The sequence below is a fragment of the Nothoprocta perdicaria genome, unplaced genomic scaffold (assembly GCF_003342845.1).
Source record: "Nothoprocta perdicaria isolate Ctin4 unplaced genomic scaffold, notPer1 scaffold_96, whole genome shotgun sequence".
Lineage (NCBI taxonomy): Eukaryota > Metazoa > Chordata > Aves > Tinamiformes > Tinamidae > Nothoprocta > Nothoprocta perdicaria.
The window spans coordinates 1,173,624-1,197,684 of NW_020456265.1; the positions used below are offsets into that span (position 1 = coordinate 1,173,624).

At 40.1% G+C, this 24,061-nt stretch overlaps 1 protein-coding gene across 1 annotated transcript; it reads left to right on the forward strand.

Annotated features, from left to right (window-relative positions):
- The first annotated feature begins 440 nt into the window (after positions 1-440).
- Positions 441-22,970, forward strand: KCNJ15 (potassium voltage-gated channel subfamily J member 15). The gene is made up of 2 exons (XM_026053020.1): positions 441-501; positions 21,752-22,970. Exon 2 carries the CDS (start codon positions 21,768-21,770, stop codon positions 22,893-22,895), a length of 1,128 nt encoding a protein of 375 aa, XP_025908805.1. The 5' UTR covers positions 441-501; positions 21,752-21,767; the 3' UTR covers positions 22,896-22,970.
- The last annotated feature ends 1,091 nt before the right edge of the window (positions 22,971-24,061 follow it).

Consider the following 24,061-nt stretch of genomic DNA (forward strand, 5'->3'; position numbering starts at 1 on the left):
GCCTTCAAGGGACTTTGATCAGCCTGGCTAAAGTTTCTTCAAAGATTAACTGACGTTCTTTAAAAGTACATCAGTTTCCTCTTAAGCAGGTATTTGCTTACCACGTAACTGGGTGTTGAGTGCTATGTAGTTATAAAGTTTGCTGGGCTCAGCTGTAGATTTCCTTAAGACATACTGCTGACATCACTGAGTCTCCTCTTGGACTCTTTTCTCTCTCTCTCTCTCTCTCTCTCTTTCCCCCTCCCTCCCTCTCCCTTCCTCCCTCTCTCCAGTTTCTTTATTCAGGTAATTCCAACTCAGGCTTATTCCAACTTGTTTTGACTGACAGAGAAGGAAGGGAGAACTTCTGAGTGTCTTTTTTTTTTTTTAAACCATGCACATGTGCTTTATTAAAAAGACATCCAGCCTTTTATAAAAATCAAAAAAATAAAAAAAAAAGGATTGTTTGACTTGTCATGACGATAACATCTAGTAAGGAATCTGAACGTTGCTCTTCTACAGGTAAGAGGTATTTGTCAAAATATGTATACATGTTTAACAGTGCTTTGGAAACTTTGAGTGGAACTTAAAGCTAGTGAGTAGGTTCTTTTCTTATTTTCACTTATTTAAATGCTCTAAGGATTTAGACACTGTCTATAAAAGAAACACRTTTATAGGATTATATCTGCTTATGAACTTTGAGATATGGGCAATTTAACAATGCTACAATGAAAGCTGGCATATTTTGGTCTTTTCCCTGATGCAAGCTACTGCATGTGAGGTTTGTAATGTCTGTGGCTGATATTTTTACATGTTGGGGGGGGGCAGGTGCTGTAAATGTTTGCCTGTCAGAGCCTCTTTCTTAAAGAAATAGATAGGTCTTTTTATGGCATTAAGAGCATATCTTTCAGTCAGTTGCAGCTCCTCCTTTTCAAGGCAGAAATCGGTTCTAGTTGACATACTGGGGAAACCTGCCTGGAACTTTGTACAATCTGCGTTACCTATTTCTGTAAGAAAAGATTATGTCAGTTTTCTGTGGTAGGTGTGAGGAATGTAAACATGTCTGTGTTGGAGTACATTATGCATTTTCTTCCAGCTTTTGCATGTGTCTGCTTATTACTTGTTTACAGCAAGTTTGCCTTATCCTCAGTAATCATAGTCTGAGGCTGTGGTGCAGATCCCCCTCTCCTTCAGTGCAGCTTGTTTTTGCCTCCCTTTTTATTTTCATGTAGGAATTATGTTTTAAAGAGATTTATAGATAAGTTCTTTCTTTCCATGACGTGCTGGTTCCAAAAGGGAACAAAGCTGATTTTCCTCTGTGAAACAGGAGTACTTGCATTACTTTTTAACTAACCTTGTTTCCTCAATTGCCTTTAGCTATATTATATTTTGAGGCAACTCTAAAGTCTTTCTGATCATAACGTCTGAGCACCTATCTGCAAGTCTTTTGTTTATATTCTCCAGTGGCATTATTACCTGTGATTTCTGCTTTTAAAGCTGGGAGGGAGAAGGGGCAACTTGATATTACAGAAAGGTTTTCTTGATTTCCTTTGTTGTAAAATGTCACTATGCTCTCTGCGCTCTCTAATAATCAGTTTATGGGGGCAAAAGGGGAGGAAGGTGGGGGGAGCAAGCCTGAAAAGCTACTCAGTTCAGCTGGTTGTACAATACAAACTTGGCACCGCTTTTGTAAAGTGGAGCGTAGACGAGACCAAAAACTTCCCCAAGAATTTGAGCCCGGTTAGTGAGGCATGGCCTAGAGACAAAAACAGCAGCAGATGACTTGGGCTTCAGTCTTCCAACAAACATACAATACTTCAGTCCTGTTACTTTTTATAGGATTTCAACTGAAAACAAATAGTTCTTTTTATCCTGGCTCCTCATGCAATGAAGCAAACAAGTCATCAGCCCACAGGCCTGATAGRAGCTGAAATTTCTGTTTGTCCAAATTTTGCTAAAAGCAGTTGAGAGTATTATTCCCTTCCCTTCTCCCATTTCTCCTCACACACATAGTTCACAGACAGGCTGTATTCTTTGGGAACAGGTAGAGACCAAAGCTGTGAAGTACCAGACGCTACTCTTGYGAGGGGCCAAGAAAAACAGAAACTTAACTATTTTGCACGCTGAACCTCAGAACATTTTGAAATAAATGTGGATTCACTTTCCTTCCAGGAAAAACAAAGAAGATTATGGGATGACTTTTTTTTTTTTTTTAGTGGAGAGAAACTCTCTTTATCTTATTTGCTATACTGAGTATATAAAAAAGAAAGAGAAAAAAGGATTGGCTGGAGCATCAAACAGTTAAAACCAAACTTTCCAGTCAAACTTAATTCACTAAATGTTAAATATTTGAAAGTTGCCTTCCTGCTGAGCTGTCCCTAACCCTTTGGAATGAGGGAACATTCATGACTTATTTTGATGAGTTACTACAGGCTTGAAGATCATTTTTGCACTCAGCATATTTGTACAATTAATGTAGTAAATGGCTGGGAGTTAAGCATGTGCATGCTTTTGGAGTAAAAGGGCACAGTTGAAAAAAGCAACTCTTGAATTGCCTATGCATGAATTGAAATGCTTGTATCTTTATGTATCTACCTAGACTGAATGATGTGAAATACATATGGACACCAGCTAAAAACAGAGGATACAACAGTGGAGAAAGGAAGAAAAATTGAAAGGAATAAGCAAAAGATCGTTCCCTCTACCTAAGCACATGACTTTGCATGACTAGCCCACCCTRAGGTTCACAGAGCATTAGGGGTCAAGGTCAGACAGAGAGAGGCAATCAGGGACATGTGTGCTCTAAGTGTTATCAATCTTTATTGGACAAAGAAACCTTGGCACTTGGCACTCGGGCATAAGGAGGGTGCATGTCTGGAGTAATGCAGTTCTAGTTATTTTTACATGCTGGGGAGAAAAGTGTCTGGCAAACCTTATCTTCCAAAAGAACCACTAGGCTACCTTGCGAGAAAGRATGAAACTGGACTGATGGGATGTAGGCTGAAGCCAATGTGTATCTCAAGTGAAAGCACCTGGCCACTGTCAAACTTCCTCTGTCTGCAGGACAGCCTTGGAGATGCTTAGGAAGACTTCTAGTCCCTGTGTTTGAGCAGCCTCAGCCTCCTTGTTTTGGAGATCTGGGTCACTTCACAGRTGCTTGGTGGTCAGCACTCCTGTCTTTCAGTTTTCCAACGATTCATTTTAATCTAGGCTTCTTACCTGGGAAGCCCCCTCCCTCCTGAGTCATGTCTGCCTGGGATGAGGCTGCCAAAGAGTGAGGTGAGAGAGGGCTGCCTTTCTGCTCTCTGCCTTGTGGATGCCTTAGTTTAGAAAAGTCTTTCTTCCATTTGGTTCAAAGCAGCAACTGGACATATTACACCTTAGCTGACTCTTAAGGAGAAGAATGAAACCTTAAACTTGGGATTTGAAGTTTGTTGCCTTTAAAACCATGTTTTCTTAGTTTGTTTTTCTCATGGATGTTGTCAGCTGGATTTGTCCATATTTAGAAAGTCTCCGTAAAGCACCTTCAAATTTACTTTGTGAATCAATGTGATAAAGCAAAATAAATTTTGATTGGAACAATGGTATGGCCTGATTAGATTAATTTAATCTCCATTGCTTTGGCTGAAGTGATTCACTCTGGATTAGATCACAGGTTGTAGGCTATCTCTCTAGTATACATTTTATACTTTCCTTAATTGCAGTTAATGCTTTTGGATTGTGGCTACATGATAAAAATGTCTGAATAAATTAGCATAATCTATAATGAAGCAAACTATGAAACAGTGTACCTGCTTCAATGACCTAAAAAGTACATAMTCAGACTAGGGCAGCATGAACTGGTGAAGATAAAAGAGAAAGACTTACTGTGAGCAAATTTTTCCTTTTTTCTCATCAGTAATACTCAACCTGACAAAATAAATGCATAAATAATAAATAAACAACAACAAAAAAAGTGTTGCTTACATTTGAACAGTAAATGAGTTCTTTCTGGTTAGATGATTTGTATTATCAGTCAACAATTTCCAAACAAATTTTCAACCAAAAATGTTTCTGCTTTTGTCAGATCTTGTCTGCAAAGAKCACCTTTAGCGCTCCCCATTTTCTGCCTTGTGGGGATTGCACTCAAAGCTTCATATCCTTGTTCCTGCTCCTGACTGCTCCTGAATATTTTCATTCCAACTGCCTTCTTCTAATGATCTTCCAGTCTGTCATCCAGACTTTGGCTTTAAGCTGCATTATCCAGCAATATTGTTTCCTGAAAGTTTCCTCTTCAAACACTTCAATCTTAAACCCATTAAAAATTCCCTGTGCCCACAATAAACAATCAGATCAGAACTCTGTCTAATGCAACAATATATATATATATATATAAATATATTATAAGTCAATAATATACTACAATAGCATAATTGAGTAGGCATTTGGGTGACATAGAGCACTTGCAATTCTATTTCATTTTCTTAGGCAAGTGACAAAACTTTTGTTCAACACGGAAAAACTTGGGATGAAAGAAAAATTAAGCTTTCAAGGTAGCTTTTTATTTTTTTATCAAAGTGGACCTCATTGTCACCTGCTTGTGGCCACTATGGTGAATGGTAGTTGGTCTCTTTCTTGTCTGTTCCAGGTTTACTGATTTTATATCAGGACCCCTCTTTCTCTAAGATTGGGCAGAAAGGCAGTGGTCACAAGTGACTCCATTTAAGAGTTATAAATTAAAAAAGTGAATGTCAACTCATGGGTGCTACCCTTTGATATGCCGATTACCTGTTGTGAAATGTACAATGAGAAAGGTGCTAAAACTTGTGAAGGCATATAAAGGAGTCAAAGACTGAAATGGCACAAGGTGTGAAATGCCTCCACAAGACCAGAGGTGAAGGAACACAACTCAGACAAGTGTGGGAAAGTTAACACTGACACTTTTATCTATGCATAATGGGCAAACACAAGGCCAGGTCTGGTCTGGTTCTCGATAACATTGTGTYCCCTTTAGACTGCTATGGTAAAAGTACCATAGAGGATGGAAGAGGTTCTTCAGCCGTTGACATCACATCACGAGCTCCAATTTGACTGCCTGGTTTCATCTGCAAAAAATTGAATTCAGTAAGCAAAATTCATGCCATGCCAACTTTTGCAGAAATCTAAAGATCTGTTACACTGCTAGGGTCTCATTCTAATCTTTTTCTTTCTCTTTTTTTTTTTTTTTTTCCTCATATCCTTGCTCTTCTTGAGCTATCTCTGCTAGCATGCTTTAATCTACAAATCTCCCTTCTTCTCTGTATCGGTCACAATATTAGCCCCAATCTTAAGGAATACCTGACCTTGAAGTTCATTCTTATTATGTTATATTGTTTGAATTAAAAAAAAAAAAAAAAGAAAAAGGAAGAAAAAGAAAGGTATTGAACTAAATATATTTTTTTAGAGCAAGAATACCTGAAAACTGGTGTTGATTTCTTTTCCTGTCAACGTAATAGTGCCAAAGCTGTGATTTGACTATGACCCAGAATAACATTAGTAGTAAATCTCCCTGCCTTATGGGAGGCATCAAGTGACAGGTGATCTTATTTTAAGACCATTTCTTAGTGTTCATGTGCTAAAGTCCAAAAACTGTTTCAGCGGAGCAACCACAGTGACATATCCTGCTATTGCACATTAGTTTGAGATTCTGCATTTTCTGGATATTTTTCTAATTTTTTAGCAGTGGAAAAGTAAAATAGGGCCATCATGCCTTCATACTACTTCCTTAGATCTTACAAATAATGATTTTATAATCAAGGAAAAACTTCTAATTTCTCCATATGATCTAAGAATTTTTTACCACCTAAGCTGTTACATAAAGACTACAAGTGTCATGGGAACAAATAACCTTTATGTTTCTCATGAGAAACACATTAAACATTAACATTGGAATCCACAGAAAGGTCAAGACAAGGACTAGATCTTCATTCCTTGGCCTCAAATGTGTCTCAGAATGGTCAAAGTTTCAGAATTTGCTGAATTACAAAAAAGCCATGTACTAATAATAGAAATTTGTTCTGATCACCAGTTTTGCTCAGTTTAAGATAAGCCATGCTACTGACTGTTTATATCTTTTATAATTGGTTACTGACTTCACCTTGCTAAGTGGGAGGTAGGACATGATGAAAACCAGGGGTACACTGAAGCAGAGCTATGAAAAGAGGAGAGAGAAGCGAAGAAGTGGTGAAAAAGGTATAGGATGTAAATTGTTTTCAAAATCAGCCCAAATATCATTTTTGGAAGTGTGCAGATGACACTAGCATGGATCAGGATGTCCTTCACAGAACAAGTAGGATGAATCCATGTTTTGGTAACGTATTGGACAGGATGTTTTTCTCTGTTTTTGGTTGGTTTTTTTTTTTTTTTTCCTTCTTTTCTTCCTGGTAATTCCGATGAATTTTTCAGGCAAGGGAGAGTGTTATTTTCCTGTTTATACTGATATGGTGGGCTTGTCTACCAGAATTCATCAAATGTGTCTGTAGAGTAAGCAGACGTATGAAAGATGGACACAGTGGTAGTGCATATGCTGAGGAGATGATTGTGTAAGATGGCCTTTCCTAGGGAATGCTAATGGCAAGAACTTGTAAACCAGAGCAAACTTATCCTTGTATTTTGTTTTAGATTCCTAGATAGTATGCTTTTAAAGATGAACCTTACTCATCTGCTTCAGCAGATAATTCACATTCTTTTACAGTAACTAAACTACAAGTATGATGGGAAGAGTACACTGCGTTATTAACTCCTATCCCACACTATTTTCTGGGGGATTTGACATGAAAGGCTTCATTAATGTGAATCAGATTGACATATATCCATCTAGGATATTCCAGCTGAAAATGCATGTATCTTCTACATAATTTACATGTGTAAATTTGATCCTCCCAGGAAGTATGAGGTTACCTCTGCATTCATTGGAACAGTTGATTCTCCTACAGACAATAATCTTGGCATCTCTTAGAAACACTGATCTTGCTATACAGATTCACAAGATGATAAGATTAATATTTCAGCTGCTTAAAAGTTAGAGATCTGGCCTCAGCTMATCAACCAGATTCACTCCATAGGCACTACAAGGAGATTGGCACCTCCAGGTACTTGAGAAATAAGGGACAGGCTCATTCAGTGGAGTTGTCCTGCTCTCTTCATTGACTCTACTGATTTAGAGGACAAGTTTGGGTTGGACATAAATTTATACAGGAGAGAAGTGAACAGAGAGAAAGTTAAGAAGTCCAACTGTTGACCTTATAGCATGTTACCATTAAAAATGTCTGAGTTTGACAGATGGTTGGCAATCAAGTTAAAACTACTGTCTTGTAGCTTTATGAGGTTTCAGATATCTGGAATTTAAAAACAGCAGATCTCTAAATTTCTCTCATAAAAAACTTACAAGTGGGTAAAAAGGAGACATCCAAGGTACCCCAGGGGTATGATAGCCAGATCCATCCTGGAGAAAGGGTGACTCCAAAAGATTAAAATCACTTAGTATTAATGACTGTGTTATTTTCCACCATGTTGTTGGTGTGTAGTGTGATGAACAAAGAACAGGAAAACTTCAGATTTGTTCTGAAAGATCTCAGATCTAACAGCAAGTGGGGCATGATGCAACAAAACCAAGGCACTTAATAGGGAAACATAACAACTAGCAGATGTYTATCAAAATTGGAATATGTCTCAGAACAGGTGCCCTTTCAGGATTTCATTTGACTCTGGTGGGAGGCAGGTTTTATGTATGTCAAATGAGGAAGCTATTGTGGAATGTTATAAGAGATGTCTAAATGATGAAGGGAGTCAAAAAGCACAAGGAATAGGTACTGGGGAGAAAGAGGAGTGGGATACCAAAAAAAGAGCAGAAGATAGAAGAGCTATGGACAGCCAAGACAGTAGCTGTGGAAAGGCTAGCTTGTGAGCTTTAYGGGTGTGAATTAATGAATGGAAGGTCTTCAGCAATGAAACGGAAAATTATGGTGAAAATGTCAGGAATGAAACATGATTTTTTCCATAGGGTTTTGAATGACTATAGGGTAGATGAAAAGGACAGTGAATAAGACACCTATTGGGGAGTTGCTAATTGACAAAATGAAATCCTTGGTGACTCAAAGCTTATAAAGCTTAGTATCAAAGCTTATAAAAAGGCAACAGAAAGTAATTGGTGAACAGTAGTAATTTTTGYTCTCATAAATCAAGCTGGTTGGAAAATATCAAAGTGACTTTTCAAATTCAGGGCACTTGGAAAATTTGCAAAAAAATAAGTAAAAGCTGCTGAATATTGTAGAATTATAAAAGAAATTCTGGTATATCCTGCATGTAGTAAGAAACCATTCTCACCAGAGCATGAACAATGTTCTATTCAATCTAATTACTTCAAAGATCAAAGCTAGACTTTCTCAAGTTTCCAACTATTAAGACAAGGTTCTGAAATGACATGGGATCATAAAGGAACAGTCATAAAGATAAGATATGTGTAAATAAAAAAGCATAATAACCAACTTTGAGTATAAGGAAACATAATAACTTTGAAAAACAGCGTGAGTGTGTTTTCTTTTTGGGGCACATTAGTGCCACGTTTTAAGCTTGTTGCAGTGTAATACCATAAAGCTTTTACAGAGGTGCCCAAGAAACCACAGAACAAAGAAAAAATTAATAGTAAATAATACAGTCATGGTTCCAGACCTTAAAACTGCATACAGCTATCTCTTCTGCTATCTTCCTCTAAGAGGAATCTATTCATTGCACAGAGTTCACTTGTCACTGAACCAGTCAGGAAACTCAGATGCATTTTGCAGTTATATCAAGGCAGGATTTTCAGCTGAAAGTCTAATGGGCTGAAAATGACCATAGAYCACAGCACTGGGATTTTAGGACAGATGAAATGTTAGAAATGTTAGAAAATGAAATGAATTCATGTTAGCAAGATAAAACAGTTTAGGATGAAGAAACCTGAAATCAATTTTGGAAAGTTTAAAAAAACAAATGACATGGAAGGAAGATATAGTTTCATTTCAAACTATGTTTCATTCCTCCACTGATTTAAATTGCAGGCACACAGGCACATCTATATGAATGTCAGGGCAAAATGAAAGGTTTAGTTTTGGTTTGAGAAAACATTGTCTTCCATCCAGAATGACTTTTTTTTGTTGTTGTTTTGCCAGAAAAGTAGAAGTACTTTTTCTGAGTTCAACCTCAACACTTTTTTTTTTTTTTTGCTTGCTTGCTTGTTTTGATATTTTTGGTTTGGCCAGAAAATCAAAAACATTGATGTGCACCAGTACATTCATGCTATTTCCTCTCCTTCAGAAGCCACAGACTCTGCAGCAGACTGAGGGGTCTGTGTCATGGAAATTGGCAAGGACTGAGTAATTTGGGAAAGCAATGAGGAAAATAAGTACCCTTTTCCCTCTGATTCCTTGGGAGTTTATCTGGAAGACATACAATCTAGGTCTGTAGAGGCTTCCATCAACATACTCAGGAAACAGATTTTTCGTTATTAGTGAACAAACAAACAAAAAGTAAATTTTTTGTTTCAGTTTTTCAATATGAGAGTGACAACTTCTGTACAATGATAACATTTTGTTGATCAGAAGACTAAACTCTCAACCTCGCCTATTTTCATTTTAGTCCCTTTGTAAAGAGATACAAAACAATTTATATCTTTAAATCCGCAGGCTAATTTCAGCTATTTTGGCAGCTGAACAGAGGCTTTAAAAATGGTGTACCAACAAGCATCATAGCTGACTCAATAAATGAGAGAGACTTTATTAATGCCTTCCCAGAAGAGGAGAATCTAAGAGGGGACTAGCCTGCACTAGACATCAGAGAATCCACCCAAAGGTGTGCTATTGAACACCTTCTAGGATGCTCCTGTCATCCCATGATTTCCCTGCCCTGGGACCAGGGTGGCAATGACATTTCCCACCTTCCCCAGGGACCTCCAAGATCGGCCAGAGGGGWTGATTTTAAGGTACTGCAGGTTAGAAGAGGAGCTTTTTACCACCAGTCCACAACCTTCCACAGAGATAATCCTGGCCTGAAATACYCTATTAAACACAGCATATAATGATGCAGCTGAAAAATATTGTTTTCTTATAAAGCTCCCTAATGCTTTTCCCCCTTGAACTTTCAATTTTATTTCTTTTTTGTCGCTCTCATAAAACATCAATGCGTTCAAGAGTGTTACTGGAATAATCCATATGGACGGAATGGAGACGTGCAGCAGGCATCTGTTTAGCTACGTTTACTTTATAATCATTGATTTTTTTTCAAGTTCCCTCCACACTCTTCATTTACAACATTGAGTCCAAACCAAGCACTGCTGGTTCAGATACTTCTTCATGCACAGGCAGAGTTAGAGTTTTGCAAACACACGCTGGGACTCTGCTCTGAAGCAACAGGTACAACCAGATTCATCTGGAAGCTTTTCCTCTTGATCTCCTACCCCCATCCACCCCCCAAATATATGTGCAGAAGTGGAAAAAAAAGGGCATTTTTCCATTCATTGCATGGAGAGTATGAAAACTTGGCACACAAGTGAGGTATGTACTGGAATTTGGGTGGGTCTAGGAAAAAGCACAGACTTCAGTGGAAAACATATATGGGTGTGTGTRTATGTGTGAGAAAAAGCCTTCTAAATCATAAATTAACCACATCCATGGATTGATCAGGAAAGAAAAAGAAAATAACCCTGAAATAAAACTCSCGGCCAGTATTGAAAATAATCACACCTGCCCCAATACAAAAGTGCCAGTGGCATTTTAAATGTGACACTGCACATTTACAAAATAGCAGGTGAAGGTCCCAGGTTTATGCACTAGTGGGGTATTTTGGATATTCACAGTCATTGTTTCTGCTGTCCCGGGGGCTCAGGCTGTCATTGCAAATGTCTCTGAATCCARTTATTTAAGAAGCTTAAGAAGATCTATAGACTGTTGTCTATAAATAAAGGCCCTAATAAARGCAAATAAAGGCCCTAGGGAAAAATTTAACAAAAGATGTATTCAAAGCCAGAGGTTTCAAAACCTGCTGTAGAAACATCAGAATCTCCCAGATCAATCCTTTATGTTTGCAGCTGCTTGTGCTTTGCAGAATGGGCAACATATCATTTTTGAGAACGTATATACTATGATGTATTACTTTAAATGGTGAAAATCAACTTATGATTGCTAGATAAGGGCATATACATATTTGTCTATAAGATATCATACATCCTGATTTTATTGGACAGCCTTGAGTTATCCTTTCATCATTTAAATTGTTCAAGAACTTTATTTTTACTCAGTAGCTATCAAAGATTAAGTAGAATTTACTCTCTGTTTACCAGACCAGAAAATCCAAGAAAATGAGTGCCTATGTGATTTGAAATATCTGTAGTGAAGACAAAATGGAATAGGACTGAATTTTTTTGAAGCTATTACAAACCTCAAACAGAATACTGGCCACATTAATTCTGTAATTCATGATAAATTAATTCATTACTAAAAACTAAGTAAATAATCTGCATGTGTCTCTGCCACATCAGCAACATCATGTATGTGAATCACTCCTTTGCCTAAGAGAGGAAAGATTTAAAATTTAAAATTTAAAAATCAATRGATTTGGGTGAGACAAATGGTTATTTTGTCTCAGGCTGCATTTTGCTAGCATAAAAGAAGAAGCGTGTTTTGAAAACATTCTTCTCTGTACAAACTTGTTCACACAGGTCAGGCAATTTTTCATAACCAAATAACTTCCTGAGAAAATCACCTTGTAACAAGTTTTAAGATGAAACCCTGACAAACCATCTTTCTTCCTCGGATATGTGCTTTGTAGCACTGCAAAAAACATGAGGCAAAATTCACTGGTATGTCTTGGTCATGCAAAAAATCCATAAATCTGACTTAATTAACAGGTTGCACTGTACTTATTGTTACTCTGTCTAGCTGGAGCTGCGCAAAGTGGCTACACCATGCAGGTGAGAGACAGCCYGAGAGCGAAAGCTCTACTTGAATAACCCAGTCCATCCTCCTGCTAGGTCAAAGTGTGCTATTTGCCAGCTTTGGTTTGATTCTGTCTGCATTAGGTACTAGATAAACAAAAGGCTATCGATATACTGACTTTTTAAATAATTTTTTTCCTGTCTGTATTCCTTGGCTTTTGCAGTCATGAATTGATTTCTAACAGTTATGAAGTTTTTACTTATATAAAGGAGGCAAATAATTCCTTCATAGAGAATTATTTCCGTTTTGAGATGTAAAGATGTAAAAAAAAAAAAAATGGAGAAGGAAAGCTATAAACATGATTATTGTACAGGTGCTTGTGACTATGTACATCTGATGGGACATCTGCAACATAATCAGGTCGTTCCTCCATTGTGAACTCTTATTGTGTTGGCTAAAGCAGTGCCGTGATTTACAGGAAATGCTGCTTTCAGGAAATGCTGCTTTTATAGATACAGAAAATGCTCTGAAGTCTGCCACAGCAGAAGCTGGGCAGCCTCCAGCAAGCCCTGCCTCATGGCCACACCTGCACTGCGCTATGAAAGACATGGTGTGCCGTGATTAATTGAAAAACAAAACCCAACTTGACTGGGGTACAGGGCAGGTATCGTGTGATGAGCTGGCGTCAAAAGCAGTAATTAAGAGCAGAGCTGCCCAGGCACTGTTTGGGTTCATATGGTATGGGTGACATACAGGTAGGAGGCTGGCCTGTACTCATCGCAGACAGAGAGGACTGGTGCTTGCTCCAGTGTCCAAAGTCACATTTGGCTCAAGCTCAATCTAAGAAAAAAAAAGTCAAAAAGCATTATAAGTGATTGAAATATCTCACTGCTTCCAGAAAAATGTTTTTCATGAACTTGAGGTAGTTGAGATACAGGGAGGAGAAGTGGCCCTGGCAAAGGCAGCCAACCAACAGTTTAGCTAGAGTTTTCTTAGCAAGCAGCAAACATTTCTATCTGCCTCTTGCCTAGCCATCACTAGGCACGTTACCATGAGTTTTCAGCCACCTGATGATCCTTAAATTAAAACTCTGCAGTAACTTCCTGGTTTTGGTTGTGTTTGCATGTTTGTTTGCTATCTTAAATGACACCAGATTTTATTAGACCAATATATGCATTTGAAGAGAGATAAACAATCAAGAAAAGAAACTAGGCAAGCTTTCTGACCCACAAACAAATTTCCAGCCTACTGCAGACCGGCAACTCAGTTGCTCTAAGTTTAGTTTTCTCATTATTGTTATTACTTGGTGGTTGAGCACGCCTTTGTCAGCTTGTGGAGCAGTGCGTGAGAACTGGTGAAGTTAAAACCAAGGTAAAGTCTTCTACTTGGTGTGACAGAAGAGCAAATAAGAGGTTAGCCAGCCTATAGCAAGAAGAGCATTAACAGTCTTAGCAAATATAGACCCAGTCTAGTACATTCAAGCTCTGCACAGACCTGAGCAGGGACTCTCTTTACTRAAAAATAAACGACTCTGGCAGGCCTAAGAACATGAGCAATAGTTTGGTTTAGACTCATAAATCTATGTACAGTTACAAAAACAGACACCACATGACTAAAATGCTATGGGGAAACCCAGCCGAGCCTTGGCTCTGTACAGAAATGTGAAACTACCTTGGCATCTGAGTTCATATGACCAGAATACATCTAGGTGAGGTATCAGATTGCACAGAAGTGCATATAAAAAAAGTTTAAATATGCTTCTGGGTAAACAGTTCAGCTCCTTGAGCTCCCACCCTGAAATGTGAGGAAAGAGCAGCGCTGCCTCACCTGGAACCTCTATCCAGCAGGTCTTCTCCATCACCGGCCTGTGGTCACTGTGGCCCTGCAAGGTCCAGCAAGGTCCTTGTGTGGTGAAATAGAAGTCAACAGAACTTTTAGGATGTATAGCTCAATCTCACAGGAGCCATAGCGGCTGGCTGGCAAAGTTCCAGTTCCCTGAAAAAAGGAGTTAAGTACTTAAGTAGGGCTTAGGTAGATGTGGGTTGACTAATTGAAAAACTATTATACAGGAAATCCCTGTCCAGCCCCTGGCTCGCCCTGGAAGCCCTCAACGTGCACAGGTGCTGCATCTTCTGACTCCTTTTTTGAAAGGTACCCAGCAGCCCTGCTTCATGTCACCCACTCAGCACAACCTCCGTGAGAGACTTGACCTTCTTTTCTCCAAGGCCAATTGTTCCCATGTCACCCTGAGGAATGGAGGCAATGGGAATGAAATACTTCCTAATGAAGCTGCACTGCCCTATGAATTAGAATTTTTAAGGCCAGAAAGCCCTCACCAACCCTTTTACAGCCAAGTTGTTACAGGGTTCAGCTGGCCAAGGAGAATGTGGGCCTCAGTCCCCGCACCAAAGAGTGCTTTTGTGATCATGCTCTAGTTTCTTGAGGAAAGAAACACTCAGAAGCATGTTTTCTTGGCCCTGATTTTGGAAATGGTTGTTTTATCTTGACTGACACTTTAAGTAAACAAATAAATAAAGTGCGTTCTTCTGTGGCCAGTCTTGAGGAAAACCTCAGCCCGAACTTTTCAAGCCTTGCAAAAACTGAAGTCTTTAGAAGCAGTCATATAACAGAAAGGCCAGGCTGTATGTGCTGCAAACTTACAGTGAGATACTTTCAAAGCATAAAATAGCAAGCAGGCTGTAAGTAACAGTGCTGCTACCTCAGCTACATACTTCTCTGGTGGTGTTGTAGGCACAATGAGCTTTTAACTCGGGTTTCACAGAGAGCAGGAGTGAGATACTCTGCAAAATGGGGGAAAAYGGATATCCTCGTAGGAAAGAGAAATACTCCAGAGAAAAAAAGAGGAGAGGATTTAGCTACTTTGCCCTGAAGGCAAAGAAGAAAGAAATAGCGTCAGTGACTGTGAAATAGGGATAAAATAGATATTAGGCTTTTGAGATCTAGCCTCAGCTTTGTTATTGACTTCTAACATCAGCTGGGATCAGATATCAGGGCCGTATTTTCTTAGTTCAGTTCCTTCTATGAAATGTTGCTGAAATGTTTCCTAGATCATATTGTATTTTCTGAGGAGTAACTAATATTCATGCAGCAGTTTGGAGGTRGAAATCATATAACATAAAAGTAGACAGCATTATTTTTATAATCATAATGAAACAATAATGCCCTCTTCAACTTTGTGGAGTAATTYGGTCCCTCAGCTTCTCAGAAACAGAAAATACACGTTCGTTATTGTGTGTTTAGGTTTTTCTGGTCTAAAGAGCCAGGTAAAGTTTGCACTGCTAGCACAGGAAAAGAGCTAGTGGGTGGGAAAAGCATCCATGTACAGGCAGGTTTTGAGTGCTTAACTGTGCTAATAAAGTATCTAAAACTAAAAAGAATTTTAAGCCAAGCTTGCCAGCAAGGGAGAAACTCAAAGTACTCAGTTTTGCACTACTGAAGAAAACTTATTTATTAAAAAAAAAAACAAAACAAAAAACAAAAACCAGAATAGAACATTTCTGTGAACATTTTTTTTTTCCCAGCATCATTGTAAAACCTGTATTACTGAACAGAAAAAAAAAAAAGTATTAGAAATCGACTGTTTTACTTATGTCTTTGCAAAAAAARGGTTCTGGTATGCATGAAGGCTTCCGGAGTGAAAGCTCTGCATACAGAACAGAACCCTGGAAAAGGCAGTGAGACCATCTCACAAGGCAGAGGCTGGAGGGCAGACTTTTGGAAGGACAGAGAGCTCACTAGCAGTGCATTACTTGTTCAAGAGTTAACTGCTTTTGCCTTTTTCTCCACTTGGAGTCTTGATCTGCAGACCTGTGAAATCACTGGGAGTTTATTCATTAACCTCAGTAAGTTTTGAGTCATCTCCTGCCTTTCCTTTGCCTGCTTGGTTGTTTTCCTATTTGCTTGCACTGGTGCAGCTTCCAAGGCTCATCTGCGTAAAGCAGTAGTTACCGCAATGTTCTGCCCTTGGAAAAAACAAGACTCTTGTACAAATCTCTATCTGAAACAATGAGCCATGAGACTTCCCCAGCTTGAACTCATCTTCATTAGCCAGGAGTCAGGTGGGCAACCTAGGAGAGCCAAAGATGGGTTTGGATTTTCATTTTCTTAGTACGGTCCCATAAACGGCTGCCCTGGCCCTACCAAGAGGGATGGAAAGTGTGCTGCTAGCTGGTCCAAACCATGACTTGTCCCCAGATTGGGGTGTGAGGCCACCGCACCACCTGCATGCTCTGCCAGGAACCTGAGGTCCACCTGAGAGTCACCTTTCACCATTCAGAGCACTGTCCTGTGCCAAGGGGTGCTCTTGTGGGGAGGTGGAGTGGAGTAAATCCATAGCTTCAGGAATGGCTCCTGACGTGAGGGTGCATTTATAGTTCTGATGACTCTATCTTTTTGTGAAACAAATAAAAAGAGGTATTCCTTTATTTTTTTTTCTAAGWTATCATCTTTTGTAATAAAATGACCTTTCAACTTCTTTATCATCATCCTCAGGTGCACTAGAAAATGTTGGTCAGTCAATCCTACAGTTGAAAGACTCTCTAGTCAAGGGTCCAGGACAGCAGTGTCTGGCTATTTTGCTGTGTGCTATAGCTGACAGRGAAGATGAACCATCCTCTCCCCCTGCTCTCTCCTTTTGTATTCAATAAATTAGATATAGAGGAATTTTGGTGGCTGACAACTCTCTAGTCAAGGGTCCAGGACAGCAGTGTCTGGCTATTTTGCTGTGTGCTATAGCTGACAGRGAAGATGAACCATCCTCTCCCCCWGCTCTCTCCTTTTGTATTCAATAAATCAGATATAGAGGAATTTTGGTGGCTGACAGTTGCACAGCAGGAGCTGTTGCCTTCTCGAGCTTGCTTAGCCTAAAGAGAGGATGGTATTCATGGGAGAAAGAGCCCTGGGAATTCAGGGGGTACTTTTATACCTATTGAAGCACATCCAACTTGGGAAAGATTTAAAGATTAAGTTCTTTTAATGTTTTCCTCCTTCACCCCTCCTGCTTTTTAATGCTAAGCCTGCTAGTAGTGGTAGTAAAAAAAAACATTTCAAGTTTTACCCCTATATCAAAGCGGCAGTGAAGTGTGTAGGAGGCAGTCGCTCAAATGATAAAGCATGTCTGATTTGAGAAAAAGCAAACAGTTGGGGCCATTTGAGCATCAAGTAATGCTCCTGTACACATTTAATCAATTGTGTCTGCCAAAAGAGATCTTGCACAAGCAAATACAGCTTCACCTAACAGGGACATTTTTGCATGTAACCAAGCTGGATTCAACTTCTTGATAGTGTTGTCTCTGGAAGCAGTTTTAATGTACTTATTATATCCCTGGCTGCTGGAATCACCTTACTATCAAAATATGTAGGCTTGGTGGTTTGGTATGTTTTATGAATTTTTTCTGCACTAAACTCTTTTACCAGCATACGCTCCGACAGGGAGTCTCCTTTGGCTGTTCCAAAGTGATGGTGAGGAAAGAAGGTAATTTGTAAGACACCGCAGTCCTAGACAAGTCTAGAGACGATTTCATTTTCTTTCCTCTAAAAGTGTCTGGTTCCTTGGCTATACTTCAGTTCACTTTTATTTGCAGATACAGATTGTGTAGGATTTTGTAGATGTTTTATAAGCAATAAATTTTTTTTCTCTGTCTCTAATTAGCTGACAGAAGATTCTCTCTTCATTTAAAAATGTATGCTGTCATTATTATGCTGGCTTTTTTGCTTATGTCAGTTTGTTGGTAGATACACTTTCTGATTTATAGCCAAAGGGAAAAACTTTCAGTTGGAGTATTGGAGATGGGCACAGATAGCTGACATATGTTTTATATATACGGACACCCATGAAATATTTGTTCTGGGATATTGCGCTGCAGGTCATTTTGCCTCAGGAAGCAGTGGGGAGGTAGAGGGCAGGGGTGACCCCTGCTCTGGAGTGAGATGGAAGAACTTGGTCTGGCTTGTGTTAGACAGGAACCTGTAAGCATGCATGGTAGAAGTATAAGCTATAAAAATGCTTGAGCCATTGTTGTGCTTGCGCTTCTATCAGTATAAGAGCAAGAGTTCAGCTGATGGTGCTTAAGACCTGTGAAATACAAAATTGCTGGAAGGAAGTAATTATGACTGCAGGCCCCAGAGAGCTGGAGGAGCTGGTTGTCAGAGGCAGGGCCAGCTACRGCGGTGTCACCGAATCGCTCCCTTGGCACCTGAACCGCCAGCATGGGATCTGTCCTGGCAGAAGCCACCAGCTCCCATGGGATGCGGCACGGGACGGTACAATACGATCAAATCACTTGACTCCACAAAGTTGAGCCAGGCTAAAGCACAGCTATGGAAAGCAGCGATGGTCACAGCTATGGAAACCCGCATTGCTAGGGGGTACCACAGAAGGAGCAAAGTATTTACGTATATAACAAGAAACTCCAGCTGTGCTTGTAAATATTAAGTCAGAGCAGTAATTCAGCCAGCTTGAGAATGAGTTGAGTTTTGAAGTTTCCAGGACAAAAGGCAATCTCTCCATTGTCAGCACAAAGAGGAAATTGCCCAGTATTATTCCGCTATTGGCTTCATCAGGATTTCTTACCCCAGATGACTCCTCCTGGCTGCTGCCCATGACAAGGCAGGGGAGCAGAGAGAATGCTGCTCAAAGGCAGCGTCACTGCTCCTCTCCTCCCATACTGGCATGGCAGGGGAGAAGGGAAGTACTTCTGCAGGGAAAGGAAACCAACACGAGTTTCCCTGGAGAGGAAAAGAGTACTAGAAAAATTCAGGATCACACAGGAAAATGTGATGTAAGAGAAAAAATAGGAAACAAAAACAACACACAAAAAATCTGACAACCAAAAAAAGCACCAAAATTTCAGGAAATCACTGTAAAGCTGAGTAACTTTGTCTCATACAGAAATACTGATCAAGGGACAACACAAAAGATGTCAGGGAAGCTCTGATAAAGCATCTTTAATCTATAGCAGACTCAAAAAAAAACCAACTCTGTCACAGTGACCCCACATGCAAAGACGGCCTGTACRTATAGAGACAGCGGGAAGGCACAGYAAGAGATTGCTCTGGTTCTGAGTTGAAATGTGGTCGGAAATGTGGAAAGTATTGTTTAGGGCTGTAGCAAAGCCTTTTTTCTTCTCAAGTGAAGCCTGAAGTGTCAAATCCCACAGCTGTCTTTCTGGTGGAGTAGCCCAGGGAAGATGMTGTGCAAAGGCAGAGTTATCTTCCTACCTCATGTCTTGTCAGTGTGACTGGTTTGCTACCATACCTTGGTACATGTATGATGCTAGGTGTCCTCCACTACGTCTGGAAATTTGGCAGGATGTGGATGTGATGTCTCTCTGCCTGTTCAGAGCTCCTGGTTAGAGAGCAACTCACCTAAGGCAAGAGCAGAGCCAGGCTCTTGTGTGGCTCCAAGCTGTGGACCTGGCAGGTGCTGCAGATGAACTACACGGTGCATGTGCACCAAGTCTGGCCTATCAAGGGAGCATTGGCTTCATAGTGCTTGCAGAGCAGGGCTGCCCCACACTGCACATCCAATGCATCCCATGTACTGCACATTTATTGCATGTGTGTTGGCCATCTGCGTGGAAGATGGTAGTTTTGGGACATGGTGGAAGCACAGTGAGCACTGAGTACCTGTGCATCCCACGCCTCCACACAGCCCTGTCCCCCATGGAGCCCCTCAAAYCCTGTGCCTGCCCCACGAGCACAACTCCACGGCCAGGGCGCCAGGAGGGAAGGTGGAGCCTTGGCCGTCTCCATCATCGTGCCCTGCCAGAGAAGGAGGAGCCGGCAGCCCTGGGGAGCGGGTCCCAGGAGCCGGCATCCAGGTAGGCTGGGCAGGGGTGTGGGATGGGGACCTGTCCCCAGCACTGCACTGCACAGGCTGCTTGCTGCCTGTGTGTCAGGGAATTTGGCTCCGGCAATGAGACTTTTGCAACTGGAAGTAATGGCTATGGGGAAGCGTGCTCAAGAGGAAGGGGCGTCCTGATTCCAGGGTAGATTTTTGCACAGGTCTTAGAGCTGTGACTTCCCCAGGATGAGGCTTGGTGTGGGGGCTGCAGCCTCTTCACTGAGGCTTGCATTCACTTCAGTATGCATTTTCCTAAAAAAAAAGTTTCCCGTTAAAGGTTTGCATGAATTTACTGCATACTGACAGTAGTGCTTGATTTTGAATTGGACTAAAGAGCAGTCGCATGTATGCTCCTTCCTACCCGACCCCTCCCGCCCCCCCCATTTCCTCCCGTTGTTCTTTTTGAGATCACTTGAAGGTTTTTTCCTGTTTATTATCCGGACGTGCTGCGCACTGTGTTGATTTGACTGTCACATAAGGAATCTCCTACTGGGATCACGGATGTATTTTATAAATATATATATGCAAGGTAATAGCTCCTAGGCAATGGAAAAAAATGTTGGTGATGAAACCAAAACTGGAATGAGTTGCAGGTGTTAATGGACCACAAGTTTAATTGCCTTTTCTCAGAAAACCTGCATTACAGTGATAGGTATTTTCATAAACAAAAACTCTCTTTAATTGACATAACAGGAAAGGTACTTCAGCGTGCAATTATGCTGATGTCCCGRGCTGGCACATGTGTTTACCAGAAATATATCTTGTATTTCCTGCAAATTTCTTTTAAGTAGCTATAAGGAAGACATTCTTTTTCTTTTTTTTTTTTAATTATATTTTTTGGTGGTTCATGAAAACGAATCACTTATTTAAGCCTCTTTTTGAGGAAAACAATGGAACAAAATAATGCTTTGTGTATGACCTGCCAAAGCACAAAGGATGCCTGGGATGTGTTTTTCTTTTTTTTTTTTTTTTTTTTTTTTAGCAGGAAGTTTTGTTGTTGGGAACAACTATAACATGCCCTGTCCTTGCTCTACGTAACCGCTGTCTAGTCCTGCAAGCTGGCTCTTGTTCCTTGCCTCATGGAACTGGTACAGGCAGCCTTCTCTTCCATTCTGTGCGCACACTTAGTCCTGAATGTCCACGTACTTAATCTCCATCTGGGCTGATGTGCAGTAAACAAACCTGAAGAGTTGGGTGGTCCAATGGGTGTGCACAGGTCAGGGCCCAACACAAGAATGCTGATTTTGAGAATTGCCTCCTTTTTTTTTTTTTTTTTTTTTTATTATCTTAGACTCCTTAAAATTATAGTGCTGCGTAATATGAACAGCCTCGAAGTGTTTTCAGATATAAATATTTCTTTCCGAAGTTGTACTTTGATGTATTCAAGCCTGCTTTGTTTCCCTGTAGGTTAGTGGTAGGTTTGTAACAATGAGCCAGATCTGATTGACTAAATCGCGGGTGGAAGTTAATTGTTCTCAGTGAAAACTGGTCTGGCTCATTCTGCCTCTGCYGCAGGAAGAGACAGAAGTGGTGCTCTGGATCTGCGTTCTAAACCAAGCATTGGCGTGACTTTAACCTTGATCAGATGTCTCTCTTCAGGGCATTAAAGAAAACCTGTGCAGTAGTCACAAAGAGACTCTTCTCTAGAGAAAAGTAAGAAAAAAATTAATGTGTTTTACAGAAATAAAGTACTAATATGTAATTTTAGCTTGGTCAAATTTCTTTTGCAGGCTATAGTAAGAAAATAATGCTCCATATTTTGCTATCACCAGAATCAAATAATATGTATTTTTTTTCAGAAGAGAATATCTATCTATTTCTAATGTCAGATATTAAGATGATGTTGGCTTTATATTCCAGCTATGTTCTTCACTCTTGATGTGTTTATATTATTCTTTGCCTCATTATTTTCAAAAGTTCTCCATATCAGTTATATGCTTTTATTTCATTAAGTAACAGTCTTCTTTTATTCTCTTTTTAGGCCTGAAGCACTGAGCATGGAAGCCACACAGATTAATATGTCACGTGTCCCGCTGGTTAACGGAGGCATCAACACTGCACTCAAGGCACACAGACCACGTGTAATGTCCAAAAGTGGTCACAGCAACGTGCGGATAGACAAAGTGGATGGCATTTACCTACTCTACCTTCAGGATTTGTGGACTACAGTTATAGACATGAAGTGGAGGTACAAACTCACCTTATTCGCTGCTACGTTTGTCATGACCTGGTTCCTCTTTGGAGTTATCTACTATGCCATTGCATTTCTTCATGGAGATTTAGAAATAAACAAGTTCACCTCAAAGCGCGAGCCATGTGTCAAGAATGTGGACTCTCTGACAGGAGCATTTCTCTTCTCCTTGGAGTCGCAGACGACCATTGGCTATGGATTTCGTTTCATTACAGAGGAGTGTCCTCATGCCATTTTCTTGCTTGTGGCCCAGCTGGTCATCACCACCCTGATTGAAATCTTCATCACAGGTACCTTCTTGGCCAAAATTGCAAGACCTAAAAAAAGGGCAGAGACTATTAAGTTCAGCCATTGTGCTGTCATTACTAAACACAATGGAGAACTTTGTCTGGTGATCAGAGTAGCAAACATGCGGAAGAGCCTTCTGATACAATGTCAGCTATCTGGGAAGCTTCTTCAGACCTATGAAACAAAGGAAGGGGAGAGGATCTTGCTGAATCAAGCCAGTGTCAAGTTCAATGTTGACTCCTCTTCAGAGAGCCCTTTCCTCATTTTGCCTTTAACCTTTTACCACATTTTGGATGAGAGCAGTCCCTTAAGAGATCTCACACCTCAAAATCTCAAGGATAAGGACTTTGAGCTCGTCGTGCTCCTGAATGCCACGGTGGAGTCCACCAGTGCTGTCTGCCAAAGTAGAACTTCCTATATCCCAGAGGAGATACACTGGGGCTATGAGTTTGTGCCTGTGGTTTCTCTATCTCCAAATGGAAAGTACGTTGCTGATTTCAGCCAGTTTGAAAAGATCAGGAGATGCACAGATTCTACTTTTTATAGTATGGACTCTGAAAAACAAAAGCTAGAAGAGAAATACAGGCAGGAGGACCAGAGAGAGAGGGAACTGAGAACAATGTTGTTACAGCAGAGCAATGTTTGATTGAATGCACAAACTATCCTGATCAATCCTTTTCCCAAACAAAAAAGCATCCTCTCTGTGCTACATGTCAGCTGTGAAACCAGCAATGGAGTCCTTTTCAGCAAATAGTTTTGTTGTACAGTAAAKTTATCCTTCTGTTTGGCTAAGGTGCTAATCAATTTTTTTTTTTGTAATTAGGTGGGATTACTTTGTTCAGTGCCTTGATTTAGCAAAGTTGGATTTGTATTAAGTCTCTGCCTTGTTTCATCGGCAAAAACAGACACACCATTTTCCGTTTAAAAAGTGAAACTAGATACACAGAGCTGATTTCTTCAAGTATTTCTTTGACWTGGTTTTATTGTAAACACACAATTGCAGAGACAGCATGCAGCACTGCCAGAAAAAAATGTGCTCCTTTAAAATGTATATTCTCACACCAGGTATTGCCTTCATGGGGATTCCTGGCATTGAAAATAAATTGATAGGAGAGAAAAAAATAGTTGAACGTGGCAAGAGGCTGTAGGGAGATGGTAAATTGCCTTAGATCTTGAAGGAGGGTGACAGAGTAGGTGATGATGAAGGGAGCTCTCTCTATCTGTTATTCAGAACTTGTTTTGTGATCATTCAYTTTTTTAATCTTGTTAATGGCTGATTTATATATAATAGGTAAGAAGGGGAGATGAGGGCAAGTTACACAGAATCATAGCAGAAATCAACTGAGGTTAAAGCTGGCTTTGAGACACCTGTTTTTTATCCAATGTAAATAGCTTGTAGTAGCAGCATAACAATACTTTTCTACAGATTGCTTGCTTTGCTATAGACCGTATTTAATTTTGGTCAAAAGAAAACTGTATAATGTCTGTAGACAATATTTACTTTTTCTGGCAGCCATAAAGGACAAGCATTCCTTTCATCCATTTCATTTTTGGTCTATTAAAACCATTCCATTAATAAAGGAATTTAATTTGAGTAGCTCCCGATTTCTTTGTGGCACGGGGAGAGGGTGCGGTGCTTTGGAGATGTTGAAAGAACTGGATGCTTGGCATGCTCCATTACGGTCAAGGAACCAAGGAACACGGCAGGCTACTGAAGCGGTCAGATTACGGGTAGCAGAGCAGGTAGCAGTGGTAGACTTGTAACCTGCTTACCACATGTAGGTTTTATTTTCAATGGAAAATTATTTCTGC

Bases quoted from the DNA above. Each gene is read 5' to 3' on its own strand.
- KCNJ15 (XM_026053020.1), top strand. From the start codon at position 21,768: ATGGAAGCCACACAGATTAATATGTCACGTGTCCCGCTGGTTAACGGA.